Genomic DNA, 27,351 nt, shown 5'->3' with positions numbered 1-27,351 from the left:
AAAATAGAGCTTTTTAGTTATGTTTTTTAAGATTAATATTAAAATTAATTTGTTTTCTGAGTATATGTTAACTGAGAGTGGGAAGGGCCAGCCTGGAGGCATCCTCAGTTGCAGAGGGAGGGCAGCCAGTCTGGGCTAGTTACAAAATGGGTGATCTTTGCATTTTAGTAATTGAGATCTTGTATATGCCCCAGTAAAATGAACTGGTGGGCTGATGATCCACAAATCAGTAAACTGTTTTCCTCTTGAGCTGAAGCATTTACAGCCATCATGCTAGAATTTATAAACTCAGAGCACGCCAAAAAGTGATTTCAAAACAAAACGCAACGAAAAAACTAAATGAAAAAGCCAGAGTTACCATTTTTCTTGGACCAAAATAGGTGTTATGCTAACAACCCCAACGATGGATTTTGCCATCGCCTTCGCCAGGGAGAATTAGAGTTTATGCCACTATTTTAACATCCTGTCTGATTAGCGCCTCCATTCACTCTTAAGAATGTACCTGTTTGAAGGATAAATGGTAGGGGAAGGAGCTGGAAAGATGAGCAGCATCTAATGAAATAACGTGTAATAGTTACAAATGTAAAGCTCATAAGCCAGAGGCCATGTAGGAACTGGCTTACACTAGCCTGTGTCCCGGCCTCCCGGCTCTGGCTTCCAGTTCACCTTTATGATTCCGCTGGCAGGGTTCGCGGTCTCTGATCAGATCTGATCTTCCACTCCTTTTGCTTAATAGCTTCTCATTGCCTACAGGATTAGTACACCTTTTCTCAGTCTCTGCGTACATCACTCCAACAAGGCCCAGCTTCTGCACATTCACTGTCCCCTTCTGTGTTTTTGTGCTGGAATTCTTCTACTCTGTGTGTGTGTGTGTGACATACCTATTCATATTTCAAAATGACAATTAAACACCACTCTCTCTTCCCTTTATCTCACGTTCCTCCCTTATTTCTCCCAAGCATTCCCCCCCTGGGCCTGGATGAGGGCACCAGAGGCGAGGCTTTACACATCTGTCCTCCAAAGGCAGGTGCTATGTCGTTTTTTCTCGTCTCCGTAGCCTTGAGTGGTATCAGGCATGGAAAGCGTACTTACTCACTGTTGGCTGAATATTTGATGTTTGGTAAATATTTGATGAACGTATGAATGGGATTAAGCGGGTAAAATCATTGGAGTCACGAGGGTGTATCTGAGAAAACACAAAGTAGCTGAGGTTTGGTTCTGCTCTTTGCCTTCTCCCCCTCCCCACCTTCTGCCCCTCTAGGTGCCCTCTGCTCCCCTGCCTGGTCTGTGGCTTCCCCGCACACCTTCCTCAGGCTCCTGCCCCGGCTTGCCCTACCCCGCAGTGCCCCTCAGCTTCTACAGTACCCTTTGCCTTTCTTCCCCAAACTTCTACCCTCCACCCCAATCAGATGCCGTTTCCATACTGAAGCTTGCTGCTGGGTATAATTAGAGGGTAATCGCTTCAACCTAATTCATTCCAGGTTGTGAAAGACTGGCAGGGAGGCTGCAGGAAGTGTCTGAAATCTGAATGCCACAATATAAGGAGTTGCTTGCCTGGTCAGATTTCTGACCGTATATCTAACCTTCCCTTCCATATAGTATATTAATGCCATCTCTAAAAAGGTTTTCATGCCAGGATTTTGGATTATGTCATTCTGTCATGACAAAGGGATATTTTGAGAGCTGCCTGCCTGTAACCAGTTTCAGCAACATTGCTGTCTTCATTCAGCAGCGTTTGTGCAATTAATTGAATATTTCATTGCTTTTTTGTGTCTTTTAAAATATAAATGGATGAACGTAAGGAAATTAGGTCTCATACAGCTAATGCTCTATAGATAAAGATATAAAAAAAATCATCAGGTGAGGCAAAAGAGCCTATTCTTAGTCTGAAATGGATGCTCCCTGAATTTAAGCCCATCTATAGTGTTTTATTACGTAGGAAAAAAAAGCAAAAGCAAGGTCATGGATAGAATTCTGGAACTGGTTCTAGAAGATTGTATACAAAAGAGGAGCTATAATGTGGGATTTTCTTATCTTACAGTTTAGTTTCTGGGCCTGAAACCTAAGTCTCTCATTGGACTTCTGCACATGTCATTTCTTTTGTGCTTTCACAAAAACATTTTACGGGGCAGGGGCACCTGTTAAAGGTAAGGGAGATATGCCTGGGTTTTCCTTCAAGCTGCCTCCTCTTCAGTGTTATTAACTCTTGCTTTAAATCCTCCTAGCAGCTGGAATCTAGCTAACACCTTTGTTGCAACTATGTTAGTAGACCCTAAGATCAGAGCCCTGTAAAACCCGGGTATGGTATAGGCACTGGGGCTATGTACTGAGACCTAGGAGATGAGACCAGAGGCCCTGAAAACCATTACCACTTTCCTTACCTGTTTTCCTTACCCATCCAGGAACCACCAGGGCCTGGAGGGCAGCTTACTCTGGGCCATTAGTTCCAAAGGGCTGGGTCTCACGGGAAGAGTGAACCCAGCCCATTGAGCTCTCTTGGCCAGAAGCTTAAATGGAATGAAATCAAGTTGAATAAGACCTGCCCCTACCCTTGAAGAGTTCTCTCTTTCTTTCTTTTATTTCACAGTGCTGTATGATCCTACTGTATAAACTGTTTTACAGCTCATTTTTATTCACTTAGTGTTTCTTGGGGAGCTTTCTGAAGAGAGCTCTATTTTTATAACTACGTAGTATTCCATTGGATGCATGAATATAATTTAGTTAACCATCCCCCTGTTAATGACATTTGGTAATTTTCTAATCTTTTATTATTATAAACAATGCTTAAATGTAAAACCTTAGTCATTTCACATGGTGCAAATGTTATCTTTAGGGTGAACTCCCAGATATATATATATTTCAGCTTTGTTTTTGTTTTTTTTAATTTTTAAAATTTATTTGAGGGGTGGGAGAGAAAGAGGGAGAGAGAGAGACATTGATTTGTGGTTCCACTTATTTATGCATTCATTGGTTGCTTCTTGTATGTGCCCTGACCAGGAATCGAACCCACAGCCTTGGTGCATCTGGACAACGCTCTAACCGACTGAGCTACCCTGCCAGGGCTTATATATATTTCAGTTTTGATAAATAGTATCATATGGCCCCCATAATGGTCTGTATTAATTATTGAGGCTACTTGTTGCTTGGCTACTTTTTTTTTTCTTCTTTCATATGAACATTAGAATCAGGTTGTTTAATTCTAAGAAAAAAATTAGTAATTTTAATGAGATCATCTTAAATGTGAATTTTGTTAAAGGAGAACTGAATCTTTAGGAGTTTGAGTTGTCCTATCTAATAACTGATAAGCTTTATCTGTTAGTTCAATTCTTTTGTGGAAGAGCCTTTTTCATGTAGTTCTTCCACATGTCTTGCTAAAATTGTTGCTAGTATTTTATCTTTTCAGTTGCATTTAAAAGTAGGTCTTTTCCCCCCACTGTATCTTCTGTTTGTAGTTTCTGTACATGAAAACTATTGGTTTTATTATCTTAATCTTATAATGTGCTAATTTGATTATTTTACTGTTTGTAATACTTTTCAACAGAATTTCTTGGGTTTTCCAGGTATACGAACTTACCATCTCCTTTCCAACTTTTAAATTTATTTCACTTGTCTGTTTGCATGGACTAGGACATCCAGCAAAATATTAAATAACAGTAGTAAGAGTAGATACTCTTATTATTCCTGACTTTACTGGAAATGTCTCTAGGGTTTCCCTGTTAAGCAGAAGCTGGCTTTGGGGTTGAGATAAATACATTTTATTATGCTTTACAAGTATCCATCTGTACTGGTTATTTACTCTGGGTCTCTCAACTTCACCTTGCTCATATATATATATACTTTCTGGCGTTGGGGCTGGGGAGTCAGTCAGCTACATTTCTCAGATGCTTGTTGGGATCTGTCAGTGGGGGGCGCTATGGGGCACCTGGGAGGCAGGAGATGGGAGAGGGGAGAAGGGACAAGCACTTCTCATCTCTTGCTGTTCTGTCAGAGGTGCCCCATTGAGGGATTTCACCTTAGCCTCCAGCTCTATTGTTAGCATACCAGAAAGAGCCTCCTCATAGGTACCAGCAGCAACCAGGCCCCAAGAGGTTTGGGCCCCAATTCAGAGGTGCATCCCACCTCTGGGCTCCTGAGGAACTAACAGCACCTGAGCACTGTCCCCTTCTCACAGGTCTGAGCTCCAGCTTTGAGGGGCTTCTCCTTTGAGCTCCCACATTCCTGCAACCTAGTATCTTCCCTTTTGTCCCCCCAATTCTTTAGGTGGTAGCTGCTTCCTGCATTCATTATTTCTAGGTTACCTCACTGTCCTCTTTTTGCTGTTCTAGTCCTCCAACGCTTTTTTTTTTTTTTTTTGCCAATTCCCTCTATGAAATCCCCTCTGTATAAATACCTGATGCTCTTTCTGCTTTCTTGAAAGGACCCAGTCTGATGACTCATCTGTTCCTATTTTATCGAATGTTTTCAAGGTTGTTTTCTGACCCCCCTCCCCCCAGTGCTTTTTCTGTGCCAATGGAGATGATTATGCGGTTTTTCTCTTTAGACCAATGAAATATAATAATGGATTTTCTAATACTGGACTCCTCTTGAATTTTTGTAATAAATTCCCCTGCATCGTGTTGAATTCTTTTAATGGGCTGCTGACTCTACTTGCTGATATTTTCATTAGGATCTTGGCATTAATATTTGTACATGAAATTGGTTTGAAGTTTTCTCTTTTTGGGTAGTCTATGTCAGGTTTCTATTTCAACGCTGTATTTACTTTATAAAACTTTTATGTTTCCCCTTTTTTCCCTAAGCTCTGGAACAATTTAAATAGCATATAACATTGCCTTTTCAGGTTTCTGCTATTGTTTTATCTTGTTTATTAAGGTTTGGTGGCATTTCTTTGTGAGGTGCTCTGGGACAAGGACTGGTTTGGTATTATATAATGGGAGATCTACTTCATTAAATGAATCCCAAATGACTAACACAAAAAGTGATATTAGATGGTGCATTAGCTGGGCTAGTTAAGGAAAGCTTTTATGGGTACCAGGGCTGGTCCAAACCAAACTGGGCAATACTAATCTTACAATTATTGTCTCTAAGCCATTCTCTTTCTTACCTGTTCCTCTTTTCCATCCTATTCTGAAACCAGTCCCTGTTGAGGTCGCCTACCACTAACTGATACAGGTTTTGAGATATGACCCTGCATAGAAACATTTGCATTTTAATAGTAGAATTATGCATATGGTCACGACAGAGCCTTGGGTCCTGGGACTTTATGTTTTGCATCCCCTTTGCCTTTTAAAATTTCTCCGAGTATACTGATGTTTGAGGCGAGGCATAAGGGTACCAGGTGAGGAGAGTGTCCTCCCATTGACTCAGTTAAACAGGTTTAATAAGCTTTCCACTCAGGAACCTTAGGGGGTCTCCAGCCCTCTTAAAAAAAAAAAAAGAAAACAAAACATCAGGCCGCCACCTAACTATCTTGGAGGGAGTAAAGGAAAAGATGAAGTAGTACCTCATTCAAGTTCAGAAACTTATCGCTAGTCTCCTAGTTCATCATTTGTTTCCATCCCCTTCTCTCTGCCCAGCAGGTCTTTCCTGGCCCTTGACTCTGTTGAATCTTCACTTGCTTTTGAAGTTGGGCCCTGGTTTCTCTCACACAGTGGAACCCCTCCTTACTCCCTGCCCCCTGAACTGACCACCTCCTCAGTTGTCCAGTAATGTCTCCTGAGCATACTTCTTCATCTCATATTACCTTCATTGCAATACTTGATTTTTAGTCTGTGTGTCCCACCGGACTGGTTGCTCCTAGGGGTATGTTCTGTGCGTGATCACTTGTTTTCCATGCTTAGTACAGTGCTGCACACATAGGAGGCCTCAAAAAATATCTGGTGAGCCCAAGCCAGGTGGCTCAGGTGGTTGGAGCATCGTCCAGGACACCAAAAGGTTTCAGGTTTGATTCCCGGTTGGGGCGTGTGTGGCAGGCAACCAGTCAATGTTTCTCTCTCACTCACTTCGATATTTTTCCCTCACCCTTCCTCTCTCTCTAGAATCGATAAAAAAATATCCTCGGGTAAGGATTAAAAAAATATTGGTGAATTTTTTAAAAAAATATATCTTTATTGATTTCAGGGAGAGGGAGAGAGAGAGATAGAAACATCAATGATGAGAGAGTCATTGATCGAGCCCACAACCCGGGCATGTGCCCTGACCAGGAATCGAACCCCAATCGCCTGGATCCTAGGTCGACGCTCAACTGCTGAGCCACGCCCGGCTGGGCAATTGGTGAATTATTGAATAAATGAAAGCCAAGTAGAAGTGGAAAAAAAGAAAGGTGAATGGCAAATACATAAATGGACTCTGAAGGGACTTCAGTACCCTGTGCCAGATGCGAAAAGGTGGGTTTTAAAAATCCAGTGGCACTGTATAAAAATAAACAATGTTTTCATTCAGAGTGGATTTAATTTATATTTGATTTATGTTTCTATTACAGAGGCTTTCCTGGCAACACACTTTCTAAATCTGCTTACTCAGAAGGTGTGTATCAGAATGAGTCAGAAAGGCAGTTTTCAAGGCTGTGGAAGTCTAAAATCCTCTGGTCGCTTTATAATAATTCACCTTTTGTATCAGGACATTCGTGTTTACCCTTCCTGCGTCAGGAAATTTTGTCCTGCTCCAGGAAATGATGATAGTAGAGACAGGGATTCAAAGGGAGTAATAAGAGATGCTAAAAATAGGTCTGTTGGTCGATGAGATGACCTGAAAGCAGAGGATTAAAATGAGGGGTTTGAGGGAAGTAAAAGCTCTTTTCCATGATGCCTCCATCTGGAAAGTATAAATATAAGTGGAGCATGGGATTATGTTTAGCTTGAATTTTTTCCCATCCTGAGCTGCTGGAAAAAATTTTAATTGGCAATCTGTGTTTGGATGATAAAGGGAAGATTTCGAATTCTTTGGACCCACCTAGGCCACCAGCATTTTCAGGAACATCTACACATTGCCACCCCGATTCTGCTGCTGCACTGATGTCACCTGCCCGGGCACATCTCAGCGGGTTCTTTATTCTGTACCCTCCAGGCAGAATTTTTTCTGTTCTCCTTTTCTTATCGATGTGCCCAACTATTTTCAGCCACACTGAATTGTGGAGGGACAGCTTTGGAGAAGATTTACATACATATCTATACTTACTACTGAATCACGTCAATAGTTAAAATAGTCTTTTTAAAGAGTTTGCTTCCAAAGGAGAGAAATTTGTTTGACAGCGACAGTGCAAACTTGCTGATTTCATAACCTTAACTTCAGAAGCGTTACTGCTTTTGATAAGACCGTTTGGTTCCAGCAGCTGTGATAGAAGAAGGCTAACTCTTACCTGTCAGCCGACATGAGGGCCTTCGTTTCTGTCCCACAGAGCTCCTTTCTGTCTCGCTTGAGGGACTGGGGCATGTGGGTGCAGGATGGAAGCTGTGTCCTGCCCAGGGAGCTCCTCCTCCTCTCCAAGGGGTAACTGTGGAGACCGCTGCTGCCTTTTTTCTTTGAAATAAATGCAGTCTGGATGGCAGCAGGGCTCTAGGGGTACAGGGTTTGGCCGAATGCTCCAAAACTCGGGTGGGGTGAGGGGGAGGGTAAGGTCTCTGTCACGGGCCAGGTCACAGCCCATGCCTTTAGACTTCTTTTTTCGGTTACTTTTCTGTTTCTTCTTGGTCTCTACATCCAAGCAGAGGAGTTTTGTCTTCTTGCTTCCCTGTCCTAGACTTTGCACTCTCCTCTCCCGCCAATCCCTCATCCTCAGACAACCCGGGAAGGTGGGTGCCTTTCTCCTGTCCTGCTCTTCTGCCACCCCTGAGAGGGGCTGGGTGAACTTTGACTCGGGACTGTAGGCTCTGCCATCTCTACAGGATTTAATGAGAAAGTAATATTCTCCCTGTTTAAGGCTATTTTGACGCTATCGTTTTTGTGACCTTCCAGTCCAGTAGTACTATTAGCCAACCATTAAGGTGCTGAAATCAGTTATCCTTAATCCCTATTAAAAAAGCAGACATAAATATAATGTAAGCCAGTTTAATCAAAGTTTGGCATGATATGGAACATCATGGTCTCCCTTCTCCTATCTCATAAAATTAGGTGTGTTTTCTTGTTTGTTTGTTTTTAAGAAAGCATTTGTGCTTTAGATTTTTCTTTAAACTTAAATGGCCGAGTGGAAATGGCCTATGCACATTCTAGGTCAAGCCCTTAGCTGCTTGCCTCCCACGGTCCCTTTCATTCTTCCCAAGCCTGGAAAGAAAGTGTGGTGTGGTGAGCCAGTTTCAACTATGTGGGCAGGGGAAGGCAGAGCCCTGATGGAGTAGGATCCTGGGCCTTCGAATGACCTCATTGAGCGCAGCCACCTATCAACTGTGAAGTAGCCACACGGAAAATGAATTTCTATCTTGTTCAAATCCCTGTACTTCTGGATTTATTTTTTATAATAGTTGGCCATATTTTTCTATGCTTTTCATCTCATTATAATGCAGTATAAAAATTATATTTCTATTTTTATAAAAATGTATATATATAAATTTTGTTTATAAAAATATAGATACATAGCCAACTATATGTAGAGGTTTAGCAAATAATAAAACTGGTGTTTTAAGTCAATGTAGATGGATTGGTAGCTGTTGAAGCTGGGTGATGTGTACTTAGAGTTCTTTATACTCTTACCTTTTTTTTAATATTTTGAAATTTTCTAGAATTAAAAGCAAACACAAAAAGTAAAAAGTGAATAAACTTTTTGGAGACAGGATAGATAGTTCAGTAGATGATGTTACCCACCTGGGACAAAGTAATATTTGTCATACCTCACATTATAATAAAAAAATTAATTTTCAGATGGATTAAATATATACATGTAATTAATTCCTGAGGGAGCGTAAATGTACATATAAAGGACTTAAGCAATAGAAGAAAATATAGGAGGACATTTTATATTCTTGCAGTTGGGAGAAACTTTCTAGGAAACAAAATTAGAAGTCATAAAGGAAAAGATTGGCAATTTTGAATAAAAGAATCGTAAACTTCTGTACAACAAGATAAAGAGACAGGTTGCAACCTAGGTAAAAATACTTGCTGCATATATAGCAAATAATTGTATTTATATTACATAAAAAACGTTTTCACAAAATCATTATGGCAATACATATGCCTTGTAGGAAACTGACCAAAGGATGTGAAAAGACAGTTCAAAGAAAAAAAAATAGCTTAAAAATTTTCAACCTTACTAATAAAAAATGCAGATTGAGGCTAGTGTTTTGCCCATGAGACTAGCAACAAGGAAAAAAGGTAGACACTATTCATTGTTGATGGGGATAGGATTAAATGGGCACTTTCAGTGTGCTAGAAGTGTAATTTGGTTCAACATTTTAAAAGACATATTTGGTGGTAGTTTTACAATGTGATTTTTCTATTGCTTGGCAAGTCCATGTCTAAGTAAAAATTAAAGATACATATACAGTATATCTTATTAATTGCACTGTTTATAATAGAAAAAAATGGAAACATCTCACTTGTAAAAAATGTTTTTTTATTGATTTCAGAGAGCGGAAGGGAGAGGGAGAGAGAGATAGAAACATCAATGATGAGAGAGTCTTCATTGATCGGCTGCCTCCTGCACGTCCCCCACTGGGGACTGAGCCTGCAACTGGGGCATGTGCCCTGACCTGAAATCAAACTGTGACCTCCTGGTTCATAGGTCGACACTCAACCACTGAGCCACTCCAGCCGGGGCAAAATACCCCACATTTTAATCAGTAAGGGAATAGTTAACTAAAGTATGGCACACTCATATGCTAGAGAATTTCAGTTGTTAAAAGGAATGTGTATCTGAAATGTTATCCATGTTATTGTTAAATAAAAAGAGCAAAATATAAAACAACATGTATGGCAAGATCCTATTTTTGTCTACAAATATCTGCATAAGCATAGGAAGAAATCATGATGACATTTACTAACTTCACAGTATTGCTCTGGAGGGATGTATTTGGAGGTATCAAACAGGAACATTAATTTATTTATATAGTTTTAAAAGAGTGAGTGTGGTATATTCTTTTTGGTGGATTTGAATTTCCAATTTGTTCTTTTCTGCAATTTTTAGGCAAATAGATCTTTAAAAAAGAGAAACGAAAACACCAAAACCTATTGAGGATCTGCTTTGTGCCATGTATAAGTAGGAACAATGAAGGACTCCAAGGAAAAAGAAGCCCTCATATCCACAAATATATTTTAGATAAGTCTAACTGTGATAAATGCTGTAAAAAAGCCACATTGAAATGAACACCACTTAAGTCAGTCTACTGGGAAAAGTCAATAGGATCATATGATCTAGGTTAAAAAGTTCGTAGGTCTTGCCAAAATAACTGCAAGAGGAGGTAACAAAATCTTTAAAGCTTTTAGCTACTATTCAATAACAAAACCTTAGGAAAAATAGGGAGTACAAGGTGACTTCTAATGCAGATTTAGCTGATGTCCAAGTGATATATGTCAAAGAGCAGAAATGCACAATAAAAGATGTCGAACTACCCATGAACCAGAAGGTCATGGTTCGATTCCCTGTCAGAGCACATGCCCGGGTTGCAGACTCGATCCCCAGTAGGGGGCGTGCAGGAGGCAGCTGATCAATGACTCTCTCTCATTGATGTTTCTATTTCTCTTTCCGTCTCCTTTCTTCTCTCTGAAATCAATAAAAAATATATATATTTTTAAAAAGATGTCGAACTGGACTAGCTGCATATATTTCACACAAACCCTTAATTTACCGTCTTTGTTTGGACCCTGGTCCTGTTAGCTCTCTGCTCCTTTCTCTCTTTCTCTTTACTTAGTATAAATTATCAAGAAGATTGTAGGTCATGAGAACATCTTCTTTTCTTCTTGCTGATAAGTACGTCTTCAGAGTAAGTAGATTTTGAGAGGGAATGTGCTGCCAGAAAAGCATTTAAGACTTGAACACAGACCAAATACACATTCAATTAGTCTCTTCAGGGGCAAAGGTTCAGCCTCCAGACTGAGCCGGAATGGTCAGCCCTTCCTGCTCTGTGCTCGCAGTGGGGGCTGTCCATGTTCTGAGACATTTCTCTCAGAGCAGTTTGTGCTGGAAGCCTCTGCCCATTGTGTTTGTAGGCTTACTTCACAGACCTTGTGCCTGGGGCTTGATGGTGAGTTTGGCAAGCATTCATCTCAGTCTCCTGGCCTGGAGGCTCCTTAAATGACTATCTCACTTAACTGTTTTAGAATTGTCGCTCACCTGTGGGACTTGAAATTCTGCCCTGCACTCCAGCCCCCAAACCTGAACAGCTTTTGTTCACTTTATTCATTGGCAGGGGTGGTGATCAAAATAGTATTTAACAGCTAGTAGAAGGTGGGCCCTGACCAATCAGAACAGATGCCAAACGAAGAACCTTTTCCTTGCTCGATCCTGGGGGGGGGGGGGGGGGGGGGGGTGCAAGAATGGTGGGGAGGTAAGCAGCAGGGAGGACACTCAGGGGTCTTGGGGCCTCTACCACTTACGGCTGCCCAGGTCCTGCTCTGCCTGAACTAACCTCTTGGTGCCCTAATGTTCCTGCCTGCCTGGTTTTGAGTATCTGATGCTTGAGCCTCCGATGGCTTTGCTGACTCATTGTCTCTTGCCCGTGCTGACTCATGACCCTTAGCAGGCCCGGCTTGCTGCTTACCCCACTCACCTCCATGCCACATGCATGGGTGAGGCCCCGTTTGCCTTATGGCTGAGTCTGCTTGAGTCATGATAGGGCTGGATTCAATTTAAAAATTTCTCAGAGAAATAGTAGCTTATTGGAATTAAGTTGGACCTGAAGATTAAGTAGTTACTTGAGATTAATTAGTTTATTGGGATTCTATTGCTATAGCAGTAGTTGTAAGGTTAGTTTAACCACTGTTCTTCCTTCGTGTCCAGTGATAACAGTTCGGTTTGCATTTGTGTTTCAGCCTTTATTTTTACCTCTTGGTCTCAATCCATTGCTCTCTCCCAAGTCTTGAGATGTTTCTGATAAATTGACCGGTCTCTTAATGACTCCGATTTTATAATGGGTTCTAAAAGGCACTTAAGGATGACCTTGAAAAAGACTTAGTGACCATGCTTTAGAACTTTGCTATGTATGACTTGTTGCGAATTAGGGCAAGCTATTTTGTTCCTCTTTGCTATTTTTCTTGATTTTGTTCCCCTTTGCTATTTTTCTCGTTTTCTCTCTTCTCTGTCCCGTCTTGCTCCCACCCTCGAGTTTTCTCCCGCACGCTCAGTGGACTACACAGCCTCACCCATCTCCCGGCCTTTCCTCCCTGCGGACTTTCTGTGACTCTTTTTCCCTTGTCCCCTCCTCTCCCCGCTCCCCCACCCCCATGCTGCCTTCTTTCTTATGACTGGTCTCTGTGGCCTTTGCTTAGTATGACTAATGGCCTCTGCTTAGTGTGACTATTGACCACTTCAGAAATCTTACTGTTTGGGTGCTATTTGGCTTCTCAGTATTTACAACTGGGAAGTGGTGAACCTCCCAGAAAACATGTTTCCTTATTTTATATTTCCTAGCTTCTTATCTTGATAAGGACACTATCTCTGACATATTTATATTTTAAACTGTGACTTTTTATCTGTAGACCTGGTCGCTAGTGATACTGTCTGTGAGTGGGTAGCTCACCTATAAGGGCTGCATGCAAACTGATTGTACTCACATTTGCAGAATCGTCTACAAGCCCCCTCAGTCTGTAATTATGAAGGCTAGGTTATGATTTGCTGGCTGCTCTGCTATTTATAGAGCCTGTCACTGTGCATGAGTGCCTGGGCCCCGGGCTGGGTGCCTGGTTGCGGAGAGGGGCTGAGCTCCCGCTGGGTGAGAGCAGCTTGCTGCTCCTGGTTCCCGGGCTGCCTTGCTCGCTCGCCCTCCTTAGCTCTGAGAAGAGCTTCAGCTTCCCTCTACAACTGTCAGCTCTCCAGTTCACTTCTCCAGGTGGCTGCTGCTTCTGCAGCCCATTGCTCCCTGTTTTTGATGTATATGCTGCCCGGTATCTTGCTGTTACTCTCATTTTTTATCCTGATGGATTTACTGTCTTGTAGAAACTCGTTATTGCAGATTCTTTCCTGTCATTGAATGTTAAATATGGCTTAGAAGTTATTGATGGCACTCTTTAGGAAGTCAGACTTAGTGTTTTTTGCAGGTCAGCTGCCCAGGGAAATAGACTTTGAAAGGGAGATCATGTGCAGGAGATTGATTGAGGGGAGTGACCTTGGAATAGCACTTAAAGGGAGTGAGGGATGCAGGACTGGGCACAGGGAGAAGTTGAATTGTGATGCAAGTGCAGCAAAGGCTTCGAGCTGATGCCACTGAAGTTTTGGAGCTGAGGCTCTGAGGAGTTGCTTCTGAGGCACCAACACTGGCCCTGGGGAAGTGGGTGTTCGGCAAAAAGACAGGAATTGCCACCAGTCCTAGCGGCTGGGGAAACGAGTGCCAGCCTCACCAAGGTGAGATGTGAGTGGTGCCCTACAATAGCCATTAACATGTTTTTGGTATAGCTTTGTGAATAGTACTTTTTTAAAAATTTATTTTATTTTTTAAAATTATTTAAAAAAAAAATCTTTATTGATTTCAGAGAGAGGAAGGGAGAGAGAGATAGAAACATCAGTGATGAGAGAGTCATGGATCGGCTGCCTCCTGCACGCCCCCAACCGGGGATCAAGCCTACAACCTGGGCATGTGCCCTGACTGGGAATCGAACCACGATTTCCTGGATCCTAGATCGACGCTCAACCACTGACCACTCCCGGCCGGGCTCTAGGCTACTTTTAACTTGATTTTAATACAAATGCAATGTGGGCTCCATATTCTGAGAATCTCTTAAGAGCGAAGCATATTTATTTCCTTTTTATGGTTCATTTTGGTACAAAACATGATGCTAATAAATTTTATCCAAGACAATATAGAATGTAGGCCAGTTTCAACAGAATAAGCCTGCCTTATCAGACAGGTACTCCCTATAAAATTCTCTATTCACTGTCACTCTGCTGATGGCTTTATCTCTAAAAACCAAAGCAGGAGGCTGTAAGGGTGACTGCATGAAAACTGGTATCCCCAAAACAGTAGAGTTGATAGATAAATTTGTGCAAGCTTTTGTTTGGTAACGACAGTCCAAATATAAAAAATCATCAGGGAATAGGCATAATCATTATTAGAAAAATAATGCAAGTGTGTCCTTAAGTAGTAATATCTACGAGTTTGATGAAACAGCATAACAAATGTTGTTTAATTTGCCTGTGAAACCACAAACAGATGGAGTAGACATGGCTGCCAGAGTGAAATGAAACTCACCTTCTATTTCACAAACCAGGTAGTTGATGGAGAGTACAGATTAGGAGACCAGAACATCGAGTCAAAATTACCTTTCAGTTTGTGATAGACAGCAGAGTGCTCAGGGCCGTACGGGATACTGGAGAGCAGAGGTTGGCAAAATTTTTTGTAAATGGCCACCTATTAAAGATGTTTGACTTTGCAGGCCATATGAGCTATCTTGCAATGACTCAACCCTGCTTTTGTAACAGAAATAACCGCAGACAATACGTACATGAGTAGTCATGGCTGTATTTGCAATAAAACTTTGTAAAATAGATAGTGCATCAAATTAGGCCTGAAGGCCATAGTTTGCTGACCTCTGATGGAGAGCACAGGTCAGGTTGTTGGAGTTTCAATTCCAGGGCAGATGCTAAGTCTTAGGCAGACTTCTAAGTGTCCACTTTTTATCTGTAAAATAGACATTAAAATAGTATTTACTGCCGAGAAATACCACAAGAAATAATGAGATGGTGCCTGCACAATGTTTGGCACATAGGAAGTGCTTGATAACTAGAAATTATTATTACTTATGCAACTGTAAAGAGTTAGAGAGAGTTGGATATAGTTACCTAGCTGAACAGTGATGAAAAGTATTAGGTAAACAGCGCTCAAATTATGTTTGGCTATGTAATCAGATGTGTAAATGGAGCTCTTTTAGTCTAAATTTTGTCTGAGGCCCCAAGTATTGTAGTTGACCAGGAGCACATTGCTAGAGAGAAGAGCTAGACTCCTACACAGGACTAGCAAAGGAAGTAGCTATAAGATTGGTTTTGCCTCTAGCTCTGTGGCTCTGTCTGCTGTTGTCCACCAATATCTGTGTTCTCATCTTCTGGACACATGGTCTACCTGTGTTTCTTGGCTTCTCTTGCAGTTAGGTGATGGCCATGTAACTGAGCTCTAGTTGCTGAAATGCAAGGAAAAGTGATGTGTGTTGTTTGCAAGACTGGCCCATTGAAACCGTCCACACACTCCTGGCTTTTTCCCCATAAGCTAACAGAGTGGAGAGGACACTGAGGACCTCATGAGCCACAAGATGGAAGGTGCCTGGTGCCCTAAATGACTGTATGGAACAGAGCACTTATTCCCTTGCTGATCCATGTGTGACTGCACCGTGAGAAAAACAAACCTCTTTGGGTACAGATCCCGAGATTTTGTTGTTGTTTGCTACAGCAGTTAGCCTACCCTGACATTTATAGTCACCCATCACCAATTTTATGCTATACAGATAAAGGCTGAGGATCCGATTATGAGAGGTTAGAGCAATGCAGTTCAATAGAACTTTCTGTGATAATGAAAATGTTTTATCTGCATCATGCAGTACAGTACCCACTAGTCACATGTGGTATCGAGCACTTGGAATGTGGCTAATAGGCCTGAAGAACTAATTTTTAGTTTAATTTTGATTCATTAACATTTAAATGCAAATAGCCACATGTGGCTAGTGGCTACCCTATTGGATAGCTCAGGATTAGAGACTGGAAAATTTCCTAGCAGTGCATGGAGTCTCACCCCAAGCCCTCTTAAACCTTAGTGAGAGCAACTTTAAGGAGATCACTAGGAAAGCTTGACTTCTGTCCTCAGAGTGTGTGTGCCAAGGCTGGGACCAGACCACATGCGACAATTCCACAGGACCAGAGACAGTATCTGATTGGCTGCTCTAGTGGTTGGGCCAGCAGAGGTGGCTGCATTGGGAACAGCTCGCTCTCCCAGAATGTGTTGGGGTGAAGGATGCATGAATATTTCTTATGGATCTCTTGGGAGAAAGAACCTAGATTCACGTTAAACCCTGTCCAAGAGGAAGCCAGGAGGAGTGATATGATCTCATTGGAATGGCAGTGTTTTCGTGACTAGAGGTGGCTATAGAAGACTTTTTAATTATCTGAGAAAGACCAGAAAAATTATAAGATCTACCCCAAATTTTATGTAGGGTTAGGAGAAAACTAACTCCTCATCATGGGTTTGAGGGACAGGCAGGAGAGAGAATATAGTTAGTTTTCTGAGTGTACCCTATGATCCTTGCTTAGGTTAATCTAACAGTTATCATTAAAAAGCACTTTAAGTTCCTCAAAGGAGAAGATGCTATATCTCAAGTAATTTCAACCCTAAAGTCTCCTTTTATTCTTTTCACCATTCCTACTGTGGAGGCCATATTTTGTGTCTTAAGCTTATTTGGGTGAACAACCAGAGACCTACTGTGTTTTAGGGCATGTTGTAAGGATATATATGTAATTTAATGGACTTTAAGGAAAAGACCCATGATAGGGTCTGGCTTCCCGGAGTTTAGAGTTGGTTGTGGAGTTAAGGCCTCCTCACTGCAATGAAATACCAAAGGCATGACTCAGATTTACTTCACTAGCCGCTACTTTGCCTTTTGCTGTCAATTGTTTTTCTCTGGTCACCATGGTTTCTATACTCTGTTACCCTCAGTCTGTACGGGCCACATGGTCTTCATCAGGCCTCTACATCTTTGTTACCCAGAGTTTGGCCTTCAGTCCAGCAGCATTGAGATCCCCTGGGAGTTTGTTAGAAATTCAGAATCTGTGTTTTAGTAAGAATCCTAGGCTCTGCATATACATATGATTTCTTTTTTAGTTTCAACTTCTGTGCTAAGTGACCCAGGCTCTTGGTATTTTGCTATCAAACTCCCAAGGAAGCGACTCTGACCAAGTAGCAAGACCCAGTAACCACGACCTGGATGTGGTGGTGGTGGTGGGTGTTATTGTACAAAAGACATCCCCCAGGTAGCAGGGACTGGAGGGTGGGTGTGGGGGGTGAGGGGCATATGTCCAAGAGGCTACGATTGACATCAGTAGGAGATTGAAAAGATTTCTATTTACAAAACTGTGTTTAAGTTGTAATTCATTTGCAATTTGAAAAAAACATCAAGGCTGTCTGCCAGTCAGATTTTCTGATCAGCAGAAACTAATAACCAGTTTATATAATATCAGTCAGTATAAAAGAAACACTACATTAGAAACCTCTGAAACCTTGTCTAAAGTAAGTGTACACTTCCTCAGGCTTTGCAAAGATTAAAAATGCACTTTTTGCTGTCATCAGACCTCCTGGAACCAATGATCTTTACCAAAGAATGATTAATAATTAGAAAATAAGACTTTAGAAGTAACATTTTGCCCCATTATTCCTTATGTCAGGGAACACATTTTCTCTGAAAACAGAAAGGTTGTTCTAGATACATTATGTTCTTATCCAGCTGACAGAGTGTCTTCGATGGCCATTCTTTTAATGCAGGATTATTAAAACCACAAAGGACAAAGTGCCTTTAATCTTGCGGGTCCTGCTGCACACAGCACAACGGGGAGCAGTGTTATTATGACCCAGATTACTCACTAGCCACAAGGAAAGGGCAGGAAGTGGTACCAGAGCAGGGATTCTCACACGCAGTCATGGGACGGCAGCTTCAGCGGCACGTGAGGACCCCTTAGAAATACGAATTCTCAGCCCCTCCCCAGACTCACTCAGTTGGAAGCTCCAAGGGCAGGCCTCAGCAATCTTGTTTTCATCAGTCTTGCTGGTGGCTCTGATGCTTGATAAAGTTTGAGAACCACTGATTAGAGTAGTGCAAACTCCAGAAGCAAATATACACTTCAGTGTTTAACAAAGTGGAAATGTATTTGTTGCTCATTTAAAGGTACAGGTAGGTGAACAGGTTGGCAGAATGGCATCTTCCATGAAGTTATTTAGGGACTCAGACTGTTGAAGGCACTGCCATCTTTAATATGTGACTTTCAAGGTTAATTTCAAGGTCATCCTAGCCAAAAGAGAGGAAGGAGCATGAAGAAGAGGCTGTGGAGAGTGTGTATGGGCTAGGTCCAGAAATGGCACAGTTATTTATGTCCACGTTCCATTGGCTAGAACGCAGTCACATGGCCCTGCAAGAGAGGCTGGGAAATGTAGTCGAGCTTGTGTCCAAGGAAAAAAAAAGGCAAATATGGATTTTAGTGAACAACTAGCAGTCTTTTGTCATAAACTCTTTATGGAAATTGCTGAAATTTTTCCATATTCTGGACCTATTTTATGCCATAAGCCCCTTTGACAATCTGGTGAAACTCACAGACTCATTCTTAGAATGTTTTAAAATGTATAAAATAATAAACGATTATAAAGAAAGCCAATTATATTGAAATGTAGTGATGAATTATTAAAAACATTTTGACCGAGCAATATATGTACTCCTTTATTAATGTATTAAATAACAAGGTCTAGTGGCAGATTTACTAACCACTGTGATTTTGAAGGAACACTGAGTATGTTTCAGAATTTCTGCAGCCGCTATAATATTTAAATATTTGTGATTTCTTGTGGTGGCAAAATCATAGGCACTGCTAATAATACCAGGTTTATGGCCTACATTCAAAACTGAGTAATAATGCTAAATTAGTGGTTAGTGAAAATGAAGACATAATTTTTCGCCATCCAAGTTCATTGACTGCCTCCCCCATATCTGCCTTGAATTTTACTCATAGATCCAAGAACTTCTGCTATTTCTAGTCTAAGAACTTATTTCTAGTCTTAGATGTGGAGAATCATAGTTTTTATAGAGTTATTATGTACTTTATAAATATCAGCTTTTAAAGCTTCACAATATTTGTATATGATCAATTTGTATCTTATTATAACCCTAAGTTTTTCTGGCATAACAGTAACACAAAAGCAACCATATGTAAGTGCTCAATGATTCAATACCTGAAGTTTCCATCTATTCCGATGCTTCATCAGTAAACTGGATGGTAGTTTGATCTCATGAAAGTATTAACTTTTTCAATTTATGTCTCACTTATTTTTGTTTATAGACTTTTTCTTGTTTTCGTCAGTTAACATATATTCCTGAGCACTTCCTTGGTGCCCAGGTCTGTGAATATATACAGAAGATTAGCTCTGAGTGCGTTAGAACAGACAGAAGTAGGCAGGTCTGCTAAGCTTAACACCTGAATGGTGCTTAATAAATTATTGCTATTAATATCTCCCCCTTTTATATGCCAGTCTACACAGCCAAACAGCCTAGCTAAGTTTGAGTAATCAGCCTCAGGAAAAAAGTAGCTAACCATCTTAAAGCATAACAAAAACAGTATGCTCCAAGGTTTTATGTTTGTAGGCAACAGAATTTGACTTAAGCCAAAAGCAAATATATGATTGAGCTCACAGTCAAGACCGACTGTCCAGTTAGAATAGACAAAACTAGGCAGGTTTAGAAGGTCTTTGGCGCAGCCACTAGAACTAATGAAGTCCTTTAAATTTTTTTGAGTCTTTCTATCCCTCCATGTAATATTTGATATCCAAACAGAAACTTTGGTTCAGCCTTGGCCATGTGCCTATTCATGAACTGTACCGGGTTATTAAGAGGCAAGACCTAGAGTGGGCTGTGGAGTACCCTGACTTAGCTATGTATCAAGACTGCACATCTTGAAAATTATAACTCACAAGGTGCTGCTAAAAATGGGGTGGCCTAAAAAATGGCAGAAGTCCACTACTGAGAGATTTCCAAGTGTCTGTCATTTATTGGTTAAAGGGTATCCAGGCAAGATCAAACAAATAAGAGAGAAATGGATTTTTATACTCAAGCCATCAAATCTGGTTAACACCTGTCAGAGCTTATAGCACCACCTACTGTTTTAAAATAAAATTTCCTTCTGTTATAAGTTGTGGCTTATTTTTTTTATAGTACAGAATTAGGACAAGGAAGTGTAATAAAACAAACTGTAATTCTAAACAGTGGTTTAGAGAAATAAAAAAGGTGACTGCCCACTGATGACTTCACGTTGTTTATCTGTTTGCAGTCATAGCTCTGGACTGCTGGCAAGTGAATTGCCACTTTAACAGCAGTGAAATAGTAATACTGGTGATAATTTACTGACTGCTATTGTAACGTATATACAGTTCTGAGTACCTAATGTGGGTTATCTCATTTAAAGGCCATCATAACTCTGCAAGAGAGGTATTATTATATGCATTTGACAGATGAAGAAACTGAGACACAGAGAAGTAACTTGGCTAAGATAGTGTTCCTAGTGATAAGAGAGGTGGCATTCAAGCCCAGATAGTTTGACTCACTGGAGAGTAAGTGCCTGGGACTCTTTGAAGCAAAGAATTCCTCCTAATGGTCAGGGGTGGTTGATAGCTCGGCGGAACCTCACATGTGCCTGTCAGCAAGGCACACCTGCCGATTCATTTCCTTTTTTACATCTGATTAACAACACACTTTCATCTTTAAGAATATCTTTTATTTCACACAAGTCATATGTATATAATAATCACAGACAACACTCATATAGCATTACGTGCCAGATGCTCTTCTAAGTACATAGATTAGTTCATTTATTTTTCTCAGCATCACTATGAAATAAGTACAAGTTTGAACCCCATTTTCCAGCTGAGGAAATGGTTAGGTAACTATCCAAGATCACACAACAAAGAAGTGACAGGCAATATTTGAAGCCAGATAGTCTGACTGAAGTCTGAGTATTATATACGACAATGCTTATAAAAAGTATTTAAAAATAGTACAGGTGTATTTGGATATGAGGGAAATCACAAAGGCCTACACGGTGGTGCTCAGATCTTGAAAAAAAAGTGAATATGGAATGAAAATGACTGAAATTTAGGAAAGACTGATTTAAACTGTTTCTGATTTTTATTATAAGTAATGCTTGATTACCTTCCTAGAAATACTTGGAAGAATTTCTCTAGAGTAGATACAGGAATGTGGATTTACTGGGTTTATTGCTCTCCAGAATGGCTGTACCAATTTGTTGTAATTTTTTGGTCAGTTCATGGGAGTTTTATGTTATTTTTTCCCTAAGTGTTTCTAAAATTTGTAGACCACTGAGGACTATTGGTAATAATACAAGTTAAGCAAAATTTGATTTCCTGTCCATTCGTACCAAAGACTCACACTCAACTCACACGCCACTATGACGGGAGCTAGTATATTATCAAATACTTTGTTCCACCAGCGCACACTTTCTGAACTAGCAAGTGCGAGAGTTGGGACCGTTAGTGCCACCTAGTGGTTAGAATAAACTTCGGCTCCTAGAGGTTCTGTCTTCAACGTGCTGAAGAGGAGCTTGTCAAAAAATCAGATTCTTGGCCTTACCCCTAGTGAATCTAATTCAGAAGGAAGGAGAGAGGGGAGAGAGAGAAAAAGAGGGAGAGAGAGGGAGGGAGAGAGAGAGGGAGAACAGGAAGCAACATATTTCAAAGCAGCCCATGCAGTTGTTTGTTCTTATGCATTTGGTCCTAACTCTGTTCTAAAACAGTTTAGGAATTGGCCCTAATCTCTGCTCAGTTTTCTTCACTGGCAGCTGCTAGAGTAGCTCGTGAGAGCTGTGGGGATCTTCTGGGACTATTTTGGGTTGAAGGGGATCCAGCTGAGCTTGCACACAGGGCAAGGGTGGGAACAGGATATGTGTTTGGGGCTGAGAAGGAAGCACCCAAACTATGGCCAGATCCATTTGCATTTCCCTTTTATTTATTTTTGTTGACCTCAGTGCTGCCTTTGACTGTGGGCCAGCCTCTACTTTAGTCTCCTTCATGTCCTTCGGCCTGGTAGTCAGGGTCTCCATAATCAGACTCCAGCCCTTCTCCCATGTTCCTCAGTGAGAATCCCTTGTACCCATCAGAACCAGTATCCCACAGAATCGTGCTCAGGCCTTTTGTCACACTGCTTGTCCCCCTGAAATTCTTACTCTCCATTTTTTATGCCTTTACTGCAATCTTTAAGTTTTTATATGTCTTCTAACATTCAGAAGACCCACCGCCTCAGAGAAGCCCTCCTTGGAGCATTAATGCGTCATCCCCTCTACTTTCCCACCTTACTTCATGTGTGGTAGCTTGTACTAGCATCCTGGCACATCATCAAATAATGTTTCTTATTGCTACATAAATATCCTGTCCATCCACCCATCATTTTACTTATTCATTATGTTGTTTTCCTGGCCTGGGATATAAATTCTATTCATTCTTCAAATGCCTCCCACTCAACTGAACCAAACATAGACTATTCTCAGCTTCATGTATGGATTCCTTCTCCAAGATCTGCTAGCCCTGAGAGTCCTCACCTGCCCACTTTAACCCTTGAGTACACATTCTGGTGTGTTCGTGAACTCTGTGTGAGACTTCTTTTTCTGCTTTTGAGTAAACTGTAGCTACATAGGACAGAGACTACTTTATGTAATTCTTTGATATTTTCCAAAATCTTTTGGCACATTCCCAAATGCATTTTACAGCTCCGTTGAACTTGTTTCCATGGCTAACAAGTTGTCCTTATACCCACTTTACTCTAGAAGGGAAGGAAAATTAACGTTTTATTGAGCACCTAATATTTGCCAGATACTGTGCTTAGAATATTACATAAAGCACCTTACCTAAAACTTAAAAACCCTGTGAGTAGACTGCTATCCATTTCTTAGATGAGAAAAGTTAGACTCATACATGTTTAGTAAGTATGTAACTGTAATTAACAGATCAGCATTTGGACGTAGGCTCATCTGACCCAAAAACCCATTCACTTTACCGATTTGCCTCCCTTTAGTTTTAGAGCTTCATTTTATAGTATTTTATGATGATGCTTTGCGTTCGCGCCTCCCCCTTGAAGAAGTCTGCTCTCCAGAATGCAGAGTGGCTCTGTACCCGGGAATCAGACTCAGTCCAACCCCCTGTGCCCGCTTCATGCCTAAGCGGAAACACCTTTCTTCACATGTAGTCTGATTTCTGTACGCACAGTAAAGCAATGTGCTCAGCTGCCCCTCTTCTTGGACCAGCTTTATGGGGTTGAAGCACTTCTTAGTGCGGAGTGACTCTGGGCCCTGAAGCACGGAGGTGCTTTAGGGAGCACTGAGGGGCCATCTCGCTGGCACCTTGAGCCGCCCGCGTGCTCCCCTTGGGAACGCAGGCGACCTCATGGAGCGGGGTGACTTTGGACGCTCTTTGGGTAACGAGCCCCGGTGCGAATCAGGACGTGTTGGGTTGTGTTTCTGCCGCAGGGATTCAGGGCCAGCCCCCGGCACATTCGAAGGCGAGCGGCGGTGGCGGCGGCCGCCCGCCTGGAGGAGGCCAAGCCCGTGGCCGAGGCTCAGCAGCAGAGCGAGCAGGAGGGCTCGCTGAGGAGGCGGAGGCTCAAGAGGAACAGCCGCGTCCAGCCGGAGTTTTACCACTCGGTCCAAGGCGCCGCGACCAGAAGGCCTGTAAGTACAGAGCTGGCTTTTATAAGAATATTAAACACACTGTCATATGGCGTGGCCATTCTCTTAGCTTTAAAAAATCATCAGATTAACGTTAAATAATCAGGTTTTCCTCTTGTTACCCCCAACAAGTGACGGTGTGCTCTCTTGCGTTCCTGCAAGGAATGTGGTTGTGCGGGTTTCACAGAGCTGTCATGGAGCTGGCACAGAGCTGTCAGAGAGGCCAGAGTCAGTCACTGGCAGACATCGATTTAAAAACCCTTGACGTTTGAGCCCCATTGGAGCCAGGGTTTAGGCTGGGGCTAGGTAATGAGAGATCAGAGCTGGTGCACAGCCAGTGTCAGGATGGAAAGGTGGGCCGGGGGGTAGCTGACCCCCTCCAGGGGACTTTTGGGCTATGAAGTCCTGCCCCGCCCTCTGCAGCCAGCCTGAGTGACTCTAAGGAGTTGGGCTTCTCAGTGTGGCCTTTTTATTGTTCCAAGGCTCAAGTGCTGTCCTTTTTTAACCAGTACCCTGTGTCTCTGTGGCCACAGCACTGCCTTCACTGGAAATTCAGGGCTCAGCTGGAAGCTGGTCTCTGTCTCTCGCTCACCTCCTGAGCACATTGCCATATGTGCTCTGATTCTTTTCCTTGGTTGGGGTTTTTACACGTGGACCTTTTACCAACGCTGTGCCAGTTAAGGATTTAGGCTTAGAAAACGCCCCTTTAAAGCTTTTAAAAAACAATTTTATGACTGTAATAATCTTGCATCGCTTTAGCATTCAGAAAATGTTGCCTGTGGTTTGCTCCTGTACTGTAGGGAGCCTTTTTTTGTTCCTTATGCCAGCCTAGTGGAGCCATCAAGATTTGACTTGATAATAAATCTTTGTAAATCATTAAAACAGAGCTTCCCTTCTGTGAGGTAAACGTGCGACAGGCACATGTGGAGGCTGCTGGAAAGCCAGGAGAATGTCTGACTCAGTGACCAGGCCAACGACAATGGCAAGAAAAGGTCCTGTTTAACTTTAGCCAATTGTAAAATAAGTACATATGTAATTAGAGATGAGTCTTATTTTCATAATTCAATAAAACAAAGGCTGTGTAGAACTTGGTACCTATGTGGAGCAATATGAAATAGTAGGAGAATTTATTCCTTTAACAAACAAACCTTTTTATACAGGAAATAAGGGATGTACATATATTAATAACTAGTAGTTATTGAGGGCTGACTGTGTAACAGCAGTTATTCTATGTGACTCACTTAACCCTATGAGGTCAATGTTGTGATTCCCATTTTATTGATGATGAAACTGAGACCCAGAGAAGGTAAGTAACTTGCCTAAGTTTATTTAATTGTTTGGGAGCAAAGTCTAGGGTTTGGATCTAGGCAGCCTGCTTCCAGAGCCCGAGCACTTACCTCTACAGTCTGCTCTAGGAACTCACAGCTGAGTAAATGGACAGACATGAAAACAAGTAAACATAATGCATGTCTGTGTTATGAAAATACTATTATAGAGTTATGCACAAAGCACTATGGAAGCATCTTAGAGGGCCAGAAATATTTACTGAGAAGCAGACGCCTGAGATGAGTCCTGAAGACAGGTACAAAAGCACAGAGGCATGAGAGGGAATGGTGTACCCAGGGCCCAGCTCCAGGTGGTGCTGGTAGATGAGACTGGATGGGTCAGGCAGGGCCTGTCATTAAGGGTTTGTATATTATGCTAAATAGTTGGGTTTATCTTCTGTGATGGGGATCTGCTGAAGGTAGGGAGTAGGCACACTGGTTCAGTTGTTGAGAATCTAGCTAATTCTTTGCTTCTAATATTTCCATGTGGATCAGAATGGAGAAGTGATTATCTTCAGTGTTTAGAAACCTCAGCCACCATTATTCTCTCATGAGCACGGTACCTAATTGCCTTGGGTAATGTGATGCATTCCTTATGCCTCTGTGACTTTGAACTTGCTGTCTGCTTTGTCCTTGAATGCCAATCCTCACTGTTTTCCTGGTGAATTTCAATTCACCTCTTAAGACTGGCTCATGGTCAAGCGACTGTTCAGAAAAGTCTTTTCTGATCCTCACCATCAGAGCGAAGTGCCCTTTGTTTTGACCCTTGGCACTTTGTACAGATCTCCAGCACAGCAGTTATTCAGGTGAAAAAGGCAGGCTGCATAGTAAGACAGATGTGGGTTTAAATCCTGCTCGGTGTATCTGGCAGGAAATAGTTGGCACACAGAGGGAGTTTATTAAAAGAACTGCTTACAGAAGTGTGGGCAGGGCTAAGGTGCTTCACCAACCTTCAGGTGGAACCTACCTACCACTCCTAACCTGAAGACAATGGTCTTACTAGATCCTGGTAAGAAGAGCAGGAGCCATGGACGAACCCTTTCCCAGGAGTTGTGGCGGAGAAGTGCAGCCACTGCCAGAACCTGGTGAGGCAGGAAGGGAGCAGGGGCAGTGAATGTACTGCTGGTGCTTTCCAGTCACCCAACCTGACTGGAGGCCAGAGGGCAGAGGAGCCTGGGGGACACAGGTTATAGAGGTCAGCATCCCAGGGACAGAGCGAGGCAGAGGTGGGCAGAGACTCTGAGATGGGACAGGGACTGTGGAGAATAAAAATCATATGTGATAATCTTTGCCAAATGGTTCCTCTTTGAGACTCAGCTTTCTTATTGTAAAGCGATAATAACAATAGCTACCTCATCGAGGTGTGAGGATGAACTGAGCTGACATGTGGAAACAGATGGCACAGTGAGTAATCTGCTTAGAATAAACTCAATAAATGGTAATTCCTTCCTATCCTTCCCTCCCCTAGACCTGGACATCTTTGGGGGCCATATCGTCTGGTCTAGAATATATCATCTGGATGCATTTTATTGAGTAAATGAATGAATGATATTTATCCATGGCATATACTAATGCATTATAGAAATTCAGAGAATAGAGAGGGTTTTTTTTATACTCCCTCACCCCATAGGATGGTCAGGGAATAACTACTTCTGGGAAGGGATGAGATTGAGTTGAGCTTTAAAATCTGGGTAGGAACTGGATAGGCAGCTGATGTTAGGTGTGGGGAGTGGAGTAAGCAAAAATACTGAAAAGTGTTCGGCTGGATGTGGGATTTATATAAGAGAAGCACAGGACAGAGCTGGAAAAAGAGACTGGGGCCAGAATACATTCCAGACAACCACTGCATTTAAACTTTATTTCCTGTGCTTCCCGGAGATGCTGGGAGAGGTAAGGAACATGTGGTTTTAGGAAGATTCAACATGAGCAGGGTTAGTCAGAGGGGAGCAGGACAGGAGCCTGGTAAGTAGCTACTGCAGAGTGTAGGTATGAGGCGATTCAGGGCCTGAACTTGGGCCTAGCCAAGACTGTCTCTGCGGGCATCTGGTGGTCACTGCTGATGGGGAATGTCAGGATGGCCTTCATCCTTTCTTCTTCAGAAGGATCGATCGGAAGGGGAGAAATTAGAGGGCAGGAAATAATAGTGGAGGCTACTCTGTTGCTTGGGGCAGTAGAAGCATCCTGGGGAGTGTTCTCTGGTTCAGGTAAAGCTCACGTCCTCCAACTCCCTGCATCTCCCAGGGGTCATCCCGGAGACTGGATATTGCCAGAGCTGGTGGTGAGGAGGCTGTTGGCTCCTTGTCTCACATGCTCAGCCTTCTGGAACCTTATGGCCTGTGCTGATATTTCCTTGTTTTTGTATGGATTTGAGCTGAGGCCTTGTGGACTCTTCTGAGGTTGGTTAGGTGTAGTCAGCAATGCTTTCTAGAGCCATCCCATTCAACATGTGCCCAAAGCCTGAGCCTTTTCTAACGTACACAT

General features: G+C 42.1%; 1 protein-coding gene across 2 annotated transcripts in view; it reads left to right on the top strand.

Annotated features, from left to right (window-relative positions):
- Positions 1 to 27,351, top strand: part of DST (dystonin) — a 399,279-nt gene that overhangs the window by 22,045 nt on the left and 349,883 nt on the right. For both annotated transcript variants that reach the window (XM_087817457.1, XM_087817456.1), the window contains exon 3: positions 23,348 to 23,548. In XM_087817457.1, the coding sequence (XP_087673583.1) occupies positions 23,348 to 23,548 (201 nt within the window). The remainder of the gene's footprint in view (positions 1 to 23,347; positions 23,549 to 27,351) is intronic.

This window comes from Miniopterus natalensis, chromosome 5, assembly GCF_054644295.1.
Source record: "Miniopterus natalensis isolate mMinNat1 chromosome 5, mMinNat1.hap1, whole genome shotgun sequence".
NCBI classification, from domain to species: Eukaryota; Metazoa; Chordata; class Mammalia; order Chiroptera; family Miniopteridae; genus Miniopterus; species Miniopterus natalensis.
This window is presented reverse-complemented; position numbering and strand designations above follow the sequence as displayed.